Raw genomic sequence first — 14,749 nt, 5'->3', positions numbered from 1 at the left:
CCCCCAACACTTCTTTTGCCTGATGGAGAAGAAAACCTTTTCTTCCCCAATAATACACTTTCTCTAAAATTGTATTATTATAATTTTGCAAAGATGTAACTCTGCTTATGGCAAGGATGCTTTCTATATTATTTTGGAGAGCAATTTAGGTCCTCTTTCTCTCTCTCTGCTCCAGAAAATGGTCTCGGTTTTACTTTGTATAACTAAGAAGCTCACAAAAATGTCCTTTTAAACTAGAGTGGTCTGACCTTAGAAGGGGTGTCAGTGTCTATGTCTAGCTAAAAAGGAAACTTCTGTCCACTTTGAAATAACAGATACTCATCCTTCCATCCGCATTCCAGATATCAAAGTGGACATCAAATACTGGGGTACAGTCTCCAGGAACCCTGTTATTAAACCTACTATACCACAGTTGTTTTTCCTTAGCTCATTGTTAGTTCTCTAATTAGAAATATTCTTACTTAAATAATTATTTTCCTAACAAAAAAGGAGAGTTATGTCTTATTTCTCATTTCAACTACAAGAAAATATGTTGTTATCTTGGACCCATTATCTTTAAGCTTTTTGATCATTTCCCTTACGATTCTTTCTGGTAAGTGAATGAGAATTATCACTTAGTAGTTCTAATAATGTCCTACCAAAGCAGAAAGAACCACATACATCAATAGTCAAATCGGTAGAAAATTGAAAACACCCAAATGCCTTTAACAAGAATGATGTGAATATAAGTGATATTCATTCGTTTTTTAAAAATCTAGATAAACTTCTCAGTTATTTAGTCCAATATTATTTGGAAGGGAAATGGAACTAATTTTTAACAAAACATATTTTATTTGAGCTGCTATAAAATAAATTTGAGGAAAAAATAAATCTCAAAAGTAGACAGCTAATGGTAATAATCTCTGAGATCTAAAAAATGCATTACAGGCGAATTGAATGCTGGCAACTCTGTTAAAAATAAATAATGTTCTTTTTATTCCAAAACAAGAATCGATCCTTCTCAAGTCTTCATTATTAAAATTCAGAAAACATAGAACCATTTCATAGTCTGAGTAATTTATATCCTTACATCCCAAGTGCCTCAACAGAGTACCCGAGATAGAGTAGAAACTTAAACAAGAAATTGTTGAATGAAGTAGAGTAGAAATTGGAAGTTCTCAAGTCTGAATGTGTGTGTGTGCTTTGTGAAGGGGAGGTTTTGCCTCTCTGTGGTACCTAGCCCAGCTCCTCCACAGAATAGACTCACTTTCTTCTTGTTGATTTTTTTGTGAATGGTTCTCATTACCCAAACTTTATATTATAATTCTATAATGTTCAGTAAAATAAAAACTTCTTGGACTGAATATTTTTAATATCCAGATTGCTTGCAAGATACTCCAGGCTAGCCAGGATTTTGCAGGGATATACGTGCAGATGTGTCACTAGGGAATGCCTAAGGAATGAACAAGCAGGCAGCAAGGGCCTATGGAGGCAGCCATATGTGTCTCTCTAGAATCAGTGAGGAAGATGGAAGCAGAGCAGCTCGGCCCTCTCACTCCCCCTCAGTGCTTCCAGAGACCCCTGACATGGAAACTTCCTCCTAAAGAAATGGCCCACTCAGCTCTTTTCCTTTCCATGCTTCCTCAGCTTCCTCACTACTGACAATGTTCTAATTCAAACATTATTTCCTGAATCCTAGCTCTGTCCTTGGTGATGAGCACACCCAGGTTCAAGTGCAAGATCATAGTATAGTGTTACTTGGTATTCCAAGGTCAACAGTTTATGGGAAAAAAAAAAAAAAGCCAACCTCTGAAGCATGGATTGCTGAAAAAAGACCAGTTTATAACCAGTGGTATAACATGGCATTGAAAGCCATGGACATGGGTTAGTTTGCCCTAAAAAAGTATGCAATGAGAAGAGGGCATTAGGATGAGGTCCCCAGAAATACCCACATCTGACTGTCATGTGGTAGAGCCTGATTCGATCCTGAGTATCCATCTTCCCCTTTTTCTTTAGTAAGAGGACTCTGATTTATTCAGTGAAAAGACACTGTTCTCCAGCATCTGCAACTGAGAGGCCAATGGAGTGTATATAAAGCAAGAGGCTGTATGGATCTTACTAGAAGCCTCTTTAATGACTCATGGAGAAGGTGCAACACATGCCCCTTTTCCATTCCTTCTGATGTCTCCTGCCATGTGTATGTTGGCTGCCATCTTGGACTATGTAGTGGCTATGAGGTGACCTTGAGGATGCTAAGATGCTGAGTTGGAAAGACAGACACGGGGCCCCTTAATGGACCACCCTTGGACTTCCTTTGTTTCTGAGAGAATCACCTATTCTATCCCATTTAAGCTACCATCATTTAGGAACAATACAGGAAGACAGTCCTGCAAGCAGGAATGAAAGATGCAATCTGAAAAATAGTAATGGTGTGAAAAATGCTGTATTTTACCTTTTTTTGCAGTGAAATTCTCTTAGAGATGAAGTTTTAATAATCCATATAAACTTATTATTCACAAGTTTTTTGAAGAATGACAGGCAAAATGGTATTTTCTGTTGTTAGGAGTGACAACAGAGCCCAATTATGCAGCTTCTTTTAATAATGGAGCAGAATGTGCATACTTTTTAGTGGCAGGTCCACAGCCACTGTCACCTTTTCTGTGTTAAAAATAGTGGAGATGTATCCATTTCTCCATCTGTCCATACAGTCTTCAGCATTTTCTGAGCTCCTGTTTTGCACTAGGACTGGTTTAGGGCAGGATAAAAATGCAAAATAAGATATAAGTGTTGCTTTCCCAAAGCTTACAGTTAATTAGGAAACATAAACAGGAAATGACAGTAGAATGTGAGAAGTTTGAATGAGACTTGTTTCCTTTCTCTGAGGGTTTTCCACTCTTGCTCATCAGTCAGAAGGTTGTCTTGGTCCCTTATCTTCTCAAGGGTTGTGCCCTTTGTCACTCATACTGGGACACGCCGGTGACTCAGAGTCTTGTCCCCAGTGGGCCACTGTCCCTTTAGTGATGAGAGGGGAAGAGATTGTCCTTTCCTTCTCGATCACTTCATTTCTCTGATAGCATCAGATCCCCTTGTGGACTGATCTGCAAATCGGAAGTTCTCTTCTGAAGGTTGGGGTGAACACAGGAGATAACTAAATTCTGGCTAACCAGGACTTTCCTCTGTGCTGCCCAAGGAGGGTTCTTTAAGACTGAAGGCGGGTGTCCCATGTGTGGCTTCTCCTGTCCACTTTGCTCCCATGGCCACAGCATCCATGAATGTGGCCTGTCTTTTTAGTTCTGGAAGGTATTAGGATCTCCTTGTTCTTGGTGTGGAAGTTGTATATAGGGATCTAGCTGGGCATGGTTCTTCTACTCCTTGTGCTGGGCATCTAATGAACACATTGAACAGATACACTCATGAGCTTTCATTCTTGTATTATTTCTTTGGTTGGTTGGTCAGAGGTTGGCCCTCCTGAATTCATTATCTGGGCCTCTTATCATTTTTCTTACTGTGTCTTAAATGTTGTTAATTAGTCGGTCAGCTTTCTGGGATATTTACTTGACTTTAATCTCCATATTTTCTATTGATTTTTTTTTTTTTTACTATAACATGGATAATTTTTTTCAAAGAATTCCTTATGGATTGCTGGTTGTTCTTTTATAATGGCAGCATGCTCTCCTTCCATGAATACAATTTTGTATCAGACTCTTGCAGAATACAAATGAGAATGATTTTAGTTCACTGAATTATCACAGTTCCTCTGAGGTCATCTGTTTGTGTTTGCTCATCTTGGTCATTCTTATTCATGTTTGAGATATTCTCCGGTGTCTGGGATTCCTTTGTTGTTTGTTCATAGATGATAGCTATCATTGCTGTGCATGGATGGAGAGGGTGGACTGGCTGAATTCACAGGCGGAGAGCCCACCAGCATCTTGGGAACTCCTAAATGCTTCAATGTATAGGTCTCAGCCCTGGGATACCAACCATCACACCAGCTACCACAGTTTTCTTGCATGGGTCCTTCGACTTCTCAAGCTGAAGTCTGACACCTTTACTTTCACACAGTCTGGGGAACACCTTCACCCATCAGATCTGCCAGCATTTCCCACTCAAAATGTCCCCAACGCAATACGCTCTCTTCCTTCACAAATCTGTTTGCCTCCCTGGCTTCCTGCATCTGATAGCTATACTGTCTTTCCACTATTAAAAACCACAGAATAGTATCTGAGTGAATCTTTCTCTCCTTCTTTAGTCTGTTCCTGAGCCCTTGAGGGTTCCTCCTGCCTCTGTTTACCCTCTCTCATTCCATCACAGCCTCTCCAGTCAGGTCATCATTATTTATTCCCTGGAAAAAAAATCCAAATTTCTCTCTAGCTTTCTGCCTCTCACCTCTCTTATAGTTAGCTGTCAGATTAATATACTCAGGTGTAGTTCTCTTTGTATCATTGTGCTGCTCAAAATTCTTTCCTGGATCTCTTCTATTTACTCTCTAAGGCCTACCTTCACAATCTGATGTTCAAGGGTTCAACCTACTTCTCTTCCCACCTTCCTATGGGAGGTGGGAGCCTGTAGCATGGGCTCTAGGGACATACAGGCACAGCCAGATGCAGGCTCCGATGACTGTGAGGCAAATTATTTGCCCTCTCTGACCCATACCTACCTTTCTCATCTCTAACTTTAGGATAAAAAGAGCACAGGTATGCCTCAGAGATATTGTGGGTTCGGTTTTGGGCCACCAGACTAAAGTGAATACCACAATAAGGTGAGTCACACGTATTTTTTAATTTCCCAGTGCATATAAAAGCTATGTGTACCCTATACTGTAATCTATTAAGTACACTATATTGTAGTCCATTAAGACATTATGTCTTTAAAAATGTAGATACTTTAATTAAAAATATTTCATTGTAAAACAAATACTAACAATCATCGGAGCCTTCAGCTTGTAATCTTTTCACTGGTGGAAGATCTTGTTTTGATGTTGATGGCTGCTGACTGATCATGATGGTGATTACTGAAGGCTGGGGTGGCTGTGACTATTTCTGAAAATAAGACAACAGCGAAGTTTGCCACAGTAGTTGACTTGTGCTTTCACAAAAGGTTTCTCTGCAGCATGTGATTCTGTGTGATAGCATTTTACACACAGTGGAACTTCTTTTAAAATTTGTCAGTCCTCTCAACCCCTGCCACTGCTTTAGCAAATTAAGTTTATGCAATATTCTAAATCTTTTGTTTCATTTCAGCAACATTCACAGCATCTTCACCAGGAGTAGATTCTATTTCAATAAACCATTCTTCGCTCATCCACAAGAAGCAATTCCTTATTCATTCAAGTTTTCTCATGAGATTGCAGAAATTCAGTCATGTCTTCAGGTTCCATTTCTAATTTTAGTTCTCTTGCTATTTCCACCACCTTGGCAGTGACTTCCTCAGTTGAAGTCTTGAACCCCTCAAAGTCATGCGTGAATGTTGGAATCAGTTTCTTCCAAATTCCTGTTAATGTTGATATTTTGACCTCCACCCATGAATTACTAATGTTCTTAATGACATCTGCAATGGTGAATCCTTTCCAGGATGTTTTCTATTTACTTTACCCAGATCCATCAGAGGAATCACCATCTATGGCAGCTATAGCCTTATGAAATGTATTTCTTAAATAACAAGACAAGAAAGTCAAAAGTACTCCTAATCCATGGGCTGCAGAATGAACATTGTGTTTACAGGCATAATAACAATATCCATCTCCTTGTATATCTCCATCAGAGATCTAGGGTGACTAGGGGCGTTGTCAATAAATAGTAATATTTTGAAAGAAATCTCATTTTTTGAGCAGTAGTTATCAACAATAGGCTTAAATATTCGGTAAACCATGCTGTAAATAGGCTTTGCTGTTCCATTTATAGAGCGCAGGCAGAGTAGATTTAGCATAATTCTTAAGGGCCCTAGGATTTCAGAATGGTAAATGAGAATTGGCTTCAACTTAAAGTCACCAGCTCCATTAGCCGCTAACAAGAGTGTCAGCCTGCCCTTTGAAGCCTTGAACTCTTCCAATGTAAGACTGCTTCATCTGCATTAAAAATCTATTGTGTGGTATAGCCATGTTCATTAGTGATTTTAGCTAGATCTTCTGGATAACTTGCTGCAGCTTCTACATTGGCATTTGGTGTTTCACCTTACACTTTTATGTTGTGGAGATGGCTTCTTAAACCTCATGAATCAGGCTTTTGCTAGCCTCAAACCTTTCTTCTGCAACTTCCTCACCTTTCTCCGCCTTCATAGAATTGAAGTGAGTTAGTGCCTTGCTTTCGATTAGCCTTTAGCGTAAGAGAATGTTGTGACTGGTTTAGTCTTCTATCCAGACCACTAAAATTAATGCTCGTTAAGGGATGTATTTATGAAGTCTACTACTGTTATTATTGTTATTGTTCTTGTCATGCATCCAATATCTTTCAGCCAAGGTGGTCTCCTCCGTATTTTCTGACTACAGGCTGTAATTTCCCACCTCTGTTCTCTGTCTCAAGTGCCCTTCCTTCTCCATGTACACTGTCAAATTTTTAAAATATTTTTAAAATTGTGATAATATATACTTAACACAAAATTGACCATTTTAACCATTTTAAGTGTAAAGTTCATTGGCATTGAGAGCATTCATATTGTTAGGCAAGCACTATCCATGTCTAAAACTTTTCCATCTTCCCAACTGAAATTCTGTACCTACTAAACAGTAACTCCTCCCTCTTCTCATCTCTTGCAACCACCATTCTACTTTCTATCAATTTTACTATTCTAAGTACTCCAAAGAAGTTGAATCATACAGTGTTTATTCTTTTATGTCTGGCTTATTTCACTTAGTGTAATGTTTTCAAGGTTCATTTGTGTTGTAGCGTGTATCCAAATTTCATTTATTTTTAAGGCTGAATAATATCCCATTGTATGTACATAACACATTTTCTTCATCCATTCATTTGTTGATGGACATTTAAGTTGCTTTCACCTTTGGCTATTGTGAATAGTGCTGCTGTAAATACGAATGTACACATTTGTGTCCCTGCTTTCACTTCTTTGGGGTATATACCCAGAAGTGGAAATGCTGGATCATATGGTAGTTCTGTGTTTAGCTTTTTGAGGAACTGCCATACTGTTTTCCACAGCGGCAGTGTATCCTGTTAAATTTTAAGTGTCAAGGTCCAGTTCCATTACTACCTCCTCCATGATGTTTTTCAGATCCCCTTCTAGATAGAAGAGACTTCTATCTGGAAGGGTCGTGGTGGTTTACTTGCAGATTGCCTTCCCTCAGCCTCTTTTAGGAGAGTCTTCTTGGTTTCCCACATAGCTTCGCTCAGAGGCAGGTGCCCAATATGTATTTAGTGAATGAATGAAAGAAAGAAAGAATAAATGCATGAATCAAGCAATGGCCAGAGCTGCTGACAACTCACAGGGGAGAGTGCAGGGGATTAGTGAAAACTCCCCACCTGAAAAGATGTCGACTCCCGAAATGCTTTGGGTACATGGATGAGGTCGGTGAGCCACTTCTGCAGTCTCTTCACAAAGCCAGAGTAGTGTTACTTCCTTGGCTCACTCTCCTTCATTACATTAAGAAGCAGCATGTGTTGCTGGCGTCTGTTGGATTTCCCTAATACAAAAAACAGGTTGCCACTCGGGTCTGCAGAGACATTTGGATGCATTGTATTTAAATTTTGTTTTCATTGAAAATTTATAGCTGCCACCATCTACTCTAATGTAATGAATAATTAGAAGCAATTACAAGGAAATTTAGCAAATTACTAAGCCATCTAGGAGTAAAAATTAGTGTTTATGGTGTTCTTCCTTTGCTGTCTGGCAGTCCAAAATGATATATGATATGCATGCAGACACCATGCACAAATACTTTTCTATGCACCCAGCAGTTTTCCAGTAGGATCATAAAAATCAGTGCATGGCATTAGAGTCTTGTGATGTTAAAGGGCCTTCTCAATAAATATTGGATGATGGGGCAGGGAATGATGAACTTGAGCAGTAAAAACTTAACCACAAAAGGTTTTTGGTGGTAGGGTAGATTATATTATTTTTTAAAGTTAATTTTTCTATTGTACATTTTTAATTTTAAAAATTAAGGAGGAAACCAGAAAAGTGAAATAAATAAAAATGCGGCCTATACCTTTCATCCAGAAGATACTATTTTCCCATTTTTATTGGTATATTGACATTATTTTCTTTGCATGTTTACATGTATTGTCATTACTTTTATCAAACTGCACAAAAAATTACCATTTTGATTTAAAAACTCAGTAGAATCATGTAAACATGCCTCAGTGTTACTATGGCCAGTCACATAGACAACATATAATTATTTTACATTCCTTATGATTGTAGTTTTAGCTTGTTTCCAATTTTTAACTATTTTTTTAAATGTAGATTTATTTATTTATTTATTTATTTAATTATACTTTAAGTTCTAGGGTACATGTGCACAACGTGCAGGTTTGTTACATATGTATACATGTGCCATGTTGGTGTGCTGCACCCATTAACTTGTCATTTACATTAGATATATCTCCTAATGCTATCCCTCTCCCCCCCACTCCCCACAATAGAACCCGGTGTGTGATGTTCCCCTTCCTGTGTCCAAGTGATCTCATTGTTCAATTCCCACCTATGAGTGAGAACATGCGGTATTTGGTTTTCTGTTCTTGTGATAGTTTGCCGAGAATGATGGTTTCCAGCTGCATCCATGTCCCTACAAAGGACACAAACTCATCCTTTTTTATGGCTGCATAGTATTCCATGGTGTATATGTGCCACATTTTCTTAATCCAGTCTGTCACTGATGGACATTTGGGTTGATTCCAAGTCTTTGCTATTGTGAATAGTGCCGCAATAAACAAACATGTGCATGTGTCTTTATAGCAGCATGACTTACAATCCTTTGGGTGTATCCCCAGTAATGGGATGACTGGGTCAGATGGTATTTCTAGTTCTAGATCTTTGAGGAATCACCACACTGTTTTCCACAATGGTTGAACTAGTTTACAGTCCCACCAACAGTGTAAAAGTGTTCCTATTTCTCCACATCCTCTCCAGCACCTGTTGTTTCCTGATTTTTGAATGATCGCCATTCTAACTGGTGTGAGATGGTATCTCATTGTGGTTTTGATTTGCATTTCTCTGATGGCGAGTGATGATGAGCATTTTTTCATGTGTCTGTTGGCTGTATGAATGTCTTCTTTTGAGAAGTGTCTGTTCATACCCTTTGCCCACTTTTTGATGGGGTTGTTTGTTTTTTTCTTGTAAATTTGATTGAGTTCTTTATAGGTTCTGGATATTAGCCCTTTGTCAGATGAGTAGATTGCAAAAATTTTCTCCCATTCTGTAGGTTGCCTGTTCACTCTGATGGTAGTTTCTTTTGCTGTGCAGAAGCTCTTTAGTTTAATGAGATCCCATTTGTCAATTTTGGCTTTTGTTGCCATTGCTTTTGGTGTTTTAGACATGAAGTCCTTGCCCATGCCTATGTCCTGAATGGTATTACCTAGGTTTTCTTCTAGAGTTTTTATGGTTTTAGGTCTAACATTTAAGTCTCTAATCCATCGTGAATTAATTTTGGTATAAGGAGTAAGGAAAGGATCCAGTTTCAGCTTTCTACTTATGGCTAGCCAGTTTTCCCAGCACCATTTATTAAATAGGGAATCCTTTCCCCATTTCCTGTTTCTGTCAGGTTTGTCAAAGATCAGATGGCTGTAGATATGTGGTATTATTTCTAAGGGCTCTGTTCTGTTCCATTGGTCTATATCTCTGTTTTGGTACCAGCACCATGCTGTTTTGGTTACTATAGCCTTGTAGTATAGTTTGAAGTCAGGTAGTGTGATGCCTCCAGCTTTGTTCTTTTTGCTTAGGATTGTCTTGGCAATGCGGGGTCTTTTTTGGTTCCATTTGAACTTTAAAGCAGTTTTTTCCAATTCTGTGAAGAAAGTCATTGGTAGCTTAATGGGGATGGCATTGAATCTATAAATTACCTTGGGCAGTATGGCCATTTTCACAATATTGATTCTTCCTATCCATGAGCATAGTATATTCTTCCATTTGTTTGTGTCCTCTTTTATTTCACTGAGCAGTGGTTTGTAGTTCTCCTTGAAGAGGTCCTTTACATCCCTTGTAAGTTGGATTCCTAGGTATTTTATTCTCTTTGAAGCTATTGTGAATGAGAGTTCATTCATGATTTGGCTCTCTGTTTGTCTGTTACTGGTGTATAAGAATGCTTGCGATTTTTGCACATAGATTTTGTATCATGAGACTTTGCTGAAGTTGCTTACCAGCTTAAGGAGATTTTGGGCTGAGACAAAATTTTGTAATATACAATCATGTCATCTGCAAACAGGGACAATTTGACTTCTTCTTTTCCTAACTGAATACCCTTGATTTCTTTCTCTTGCCTGATTGCCCTAGCCAGAACTTCCAACACTATGATGAATAGGAGTGGTGAGAGAGGGCATCCCTGTCTTGTGCCAGTTTTCAAAGGGAATTTTTCCAGTTTTTGCCCATTCAGTATGATATTGGCTGTGGGTTTGTCATAAATAGCTCTTACTATTTTGAGATACGTTCCATCAATACTGAATTTATTGAGAGTTTTTAGCATGAAGGGCTGTTGAATTTTGTCAAAGGCCTTTTCTGCATCTATTGCAATAATCATGTGGTTTTTGTCCTTGGTTCTGTTTATATACTGGATTATGTTTATTGATTTGCATATGTTAAACCAGCCTTGCATCCCAGGGATGAAGCCTACTTGATCATGGTGGATAAGCTTTTTTTTTTTTTTTTTTTCGGTGGAAAATAACTTTTATTGAGACCCCACCAGCTGCAAAATCTGCTCCTCGCATTAAGCTCCTTCTTCCTTTGCAATTCGGTCTTTCTTGAGTGGTCCCATGAATGCTTTCTTCTCTTCCATGGTCTGGAAGCGGCCATGGCCAAACTTGGAGGTGGTGTCAATGAACTTAAGGTCAATCTTCTCCAGAGCCCGCCGCTTCGTCTGCACCAGCAAGGACTTGCGGAGGGTGAGCACCCGCTTCTTGGTTCCCACCACACAGCCTTTCAGCATGACAAAGTCATTGGTCACTTCGCCATAGTGGACAAAGCCACCCAGAGGGTTGATGCTCTTGTCAGACAGGTCATAGTCAGTGGAGGCATTGTTCTTGATCAGCTTGCCATCCTTGATAAGGTAGCCCTGGCCAATCTTATAGATCTTCTTATTGATCTCAGTGCGGTGATGGTAGCCTTTCTGCCCAGCACGTGCCACAGAGAAGGCCACACGAGCAGGATGCCGTGCCCCAATACAGGCCACCTTGCGCAGGCCTCGGTGGGTCTTGCGGGGCAGCTTCTTGGTGTGCCAACGACTGGTGACCCCTTTGTAGCCTTTGCCCTTGGTCACCCCGATGACGTCGATCATCTCATCCTGCCCAAACACTTGGTTCACAGGTACCTGCTGCTCGAGCCTCTCGCGGGCCCAGTCCAGCTTCTCGGCCACGGTGCCTCCGTTCACCTGGATCTCCATCAGGTGGGCCTTCTTCTGGCGCAGAGGAAGCAGACGCATCTGGGTGTGGGCAATGACACGGATGACTTGGCAGTACTTCTTCATGCTGCTGAAGTCCTTCTCCAGCTGCTTCTTGCCATCCTCATCCTGCCATTTCTTGCAGTACTTGGTAAAGGCCTTCTTCTTAGATTTATGCCAGTTCTTATAGAAACGCCTCTTGCATTCATCACTGATGTGCTCAGCGAAGACAGTCTTGAAGGTCCGGAGGCCTCGAGGGGTTTCCACGTAGCCCACAATGCCCACAACCACCATGGGTGGCGTCTCCACAATGGTTACAGCCTCCACCACCTCCTTCTTGTTCACCTTAGATCCTGGCCTGTCAACTTCCCGCACGATGTGGGTCATGCCAGCCTTGTATCACAGGAAGGCTGTGAGGTGGACCGGCTTAGACGGATCATCTTTAGGGAAGCTCTTAACCTTCCCGCGATGCCTGCTGCTGCGCTTCCGAGGCAGGAAGCCGAGGGACCCATGTCTGGGAGCCGAGAACTTTCTGTGAGACATCACGCCATCAAATCCCGCCGGTTGGATAAGCTTTTTAATATGCTGCTGGATTTCATTTGCCAATATTTTATTGAGGATTTTTACATCGATGTTCACCAAGGATATTGGTCTAAAATTCTCTTTTTTTTTGTTGTATCTCTGTCAGGCTTTGGTATCAGGATGACGTTGGCCTCGTAAAATGAGTTAGGGAGGATTCCCTCTTTTTCTATTGATTGGAATAGTTTCAGAAGGAATGGTACCAACTCCTCCTTGTACTTCTGGTAGAATTCAGCTGTGAATCCGTCTGGTCCTGGACTTTTTTTTGGTTGGTAGGCTATTAATTATTGCCTCAATTTCAGAGCCGGCTATTGGTCTATTCAGGGATTCAACTTTTTCCTGGTTTAGTCTTGGGAGAGTATAAGTGTCTAGGAAATTATCCATTTCTTCTAGGTTTCCTAGTTTATTTGCATAGAGGTGTTTATAGTATTCTCAGATGGTACTTTGTATTTCTGTGGGGTCGGTGATGATATCCCCTTTATCATTTTTTATTGTGTCTATTTGATTCTTCTCTCTTTTTTTCTTTATTAGTCTTGCTAGCAGTCTGTCAATTTTGTTGATCTTTTTCAAAAACCAGCTCCTGGATTCATTGATTTTTTGGAGAGTTTTTTGTCTCTCTGTCTCCTTCAGTTCTGCTCTGATCTTAGTTGTGTCTTGCCTTCTGCTAGCTTTTGAATGAGTTTGCTCTTGCTTCTCTAGTTCTTTTAATTGTGACGGTAGCATGTCAAGTTTAGATCTTTCCTGTTTTTTCTTGTGGGCATTTAGTGCTATAAATTTCCCTCTACACACTGCTTTAAATGTGTCCCAGAGATTCTGGTATGTTGTATCTTTGTTCTCATTGGTTTCAAAGAACATCTTTATTTCTGCCTTCATTTAGTTATGTACCTAGTAGTCATTCAGGAGCAGGTTGTTCAGTTTCCATGTAGTTGAGCGGTTTTGACTGAGTTTCTTAGTCCTGAGTTCTAGTTTGATTGCACTGTGGTCTGAGAGACAGTTTGTTATAATTTCTGTTCTTTTACATTTGCTGAGGAGTGCTTTACTTCCAACTACGTGGTCAATTTTGGAAAATGCGATGTGGTGCTGAGAAGAATGTATATTCTGTTGATTTGAGGTGGAGAGTTCTGTAGATGCGTATTAGGTCCGCTTGGTACAGAGTTGAGTTCAATTCCTGGATATCCTTGTTAACTTTCTGTCTCGTTGATCTGTCTAATGTTGACAGTGGGGTGTTAAAATCTCCCATTATTATTGTATGGGAGTCTAAGTCTCTTCGTAAGTCTCTAAGGACTTGATTTATGAATCTGGGTGCTCCTGTATTGGGTGCATATATATTTAGGATAGTTAGCTCTTCCTGATGAATTGATCCCGTTACCATTATGTAATGGCCTTCTTTGTCTCTTTTGATCTTTGATGGTTTAAAGTCTGTTTTATCAGAGACTAAGATTGCAACCCCTGCTTTTTTTTTTTCCATTTGCTTGGTAGATCTTCCTCCATCCCTTTATTTTGAGCCTGTGTGTGTCTCTGCATGTGAGATGGGTCTCCTGAATACAGCAAGCTGATGGGTCTTGACTCTTTATCCAATTTGCCAGTCTGTGTCTTTTAATAGGACCATTTAGTCCATTTACATTTAAGGTTAATATTGTTATATGTGAACTTCATCCTGTCATTATGATATTAGCTGGTCATTTTGCTCGCTAGTTGATGCCGTTTCTTCCTATCATCGATGCACTTTACATTTTGATATGTTTTTGCAATGGCTGGTGCCTGTTGTTCCTTTCCATGTTTAGTGTTTCCTTCAGGATCTCTTGTGGGGCAGGCCTGGTGGTGACAAAATCTCTAAGCATTTTCTTGTCTGTAAAGGATTTTATTTCTCCTTCACTTATCAAACTTAGTTTGGCTGGATATGAAATTCTGGGTTTAAAATTCTTTTCGTTAAGAATGTTGAACATTGGCCCCCACTCTCTTCTGACTTGGCGAGTTTCTGCCGAGAGATCTGCTGTTAGTCTGATGGGCTTCCCTTTGTGGGTAACCTGACCTTTCTCTGTGGCTGCCCTTAACATTTTTTCCCTCATTTCAACTTCGGTGAATCTGACAATTATGTGTCTTGGAGTTGCTCTTCTCTAGGAGTATCTTTGTGGCATTCTCTCTATTTCCTGAATTTGAATGTTGATCTGCCTTACTAGGTTGGGGAAGTTCTCCTGGATGATATCCTGCAGAGTGTTTTCCAACTTGGTTCCATTTTCCCCCTCACTTTCAGGCACACCAATCAGACGTAGATTTGGTCTTTTCACATAATCCCATATTTCTTGGAGGCTTTGTTCGTTTCTGTTTACTCTTTTTTCTCTACATTTCTCTTCTCGCTTCATTTCATTCATTTGATCTTCAGTCGCTGATACTCTTTCTTCCAGTTGATCGAGTCAGTTACTGAAGCTTGTGCATTGGTCATGTAGTTCTCGTGTTATGGTTTTCATCTCTATCAGTTCTTTTAAGGTCTTCTCTGCATTGATTATTCTAGTTATCCATTCATCCATTCTTTTTTCCAAGTTTTTAGTTTCTTTGCACTGGTTACGTAGTTCCTCCTTTAGCTCTGAGAAGTTTGATGGACTGAAGCCTTCTCTCAACTCGTCAAAGCCATTCTCCGTCCAGCTTTGATCCATT

The 14,749-nt window shown here is 39.9% G+C and overlaps 1 protein-coding gene across 3 annotated transcripts; it reads right to left on the bottom strand.

Moving 5' to 3' along the window:
• Positions 1 to 10,782: 10,782 nt before the first annotated feature.
• Positions 10,783 to 12,088, bottom strand: LOC112608649 (60S ribosomal protein L3-like). 3 transcript variants are annotated; one of them, XM_025360653.1, is made up of 2 exons: positions 11,909 to 12,080; positions 10,783 to 11,836 (listed from the first exon to the last, which is right to left on the bottom strand). In XM_025360653.1, the coding sequence occupies exon 2, from the start codon at positions 11,807 to 11,809 to the stop codon at positions 10,847 to 10,849; it is 963 nt and encodes a 320-aa protein (XP_025216438.1). In that variant the 5' UTR covers positions 11,810 to 11,836; positions 11,909 to 12,080; the 3' UTR covers positions 10,783 to 10,846. The 3 variants fall into 3 exon arrangements, with proteins under 3 accessions (XP_025216438.1, XP_025216437.1, XP_025216440.1); XM_025360652.1 differs by having other exon boundaries at positions 10,783 to 11,873; positions 11,943 to 12,074; XM_025360655.1 differs by having other exon boundaries at positions 10,794 to 10,939; positions 11,069 to 12,088.
• Positions 12,089 to 14,749: the final 2,661 nt, after the last annotated feature.

Source organism: Theropithecus gelada, chromosome 15, assembly GCF_003255815.1.
Source record: "Theropithecus gelada isolate Dixy chromosome 15, Tgel_1.0, whole genome shotgun sequence".
Classification (NCBI taxonomy): Eukaryota; Metazoa; Chordata; class Mammalia; order Primates; family Cercopithecidae; genus Theropithecus; species Theropithecus gelada.
This window is presented reverse-complemented; position numbering and strand designations above follow the sequence as displayed.

Bases quoted from the DNA above. Each gene is read 5' to 3' on its own strand.
- LOC112608649 (XM_025360652.1), bottom strand. From the start codon at position 12,058: ATGTCTCACAGAAAGTTCTCGGCTCCCAGACATGGGTCCCTCGGCTTC. The intron at 11,874-11,942 runs GCCGGTCCACCT...GGAAGTTGACAG, and splicing joins CCTAAAGATGATCCGTCTAA to GCCAGGATCTAAGGTGAACA.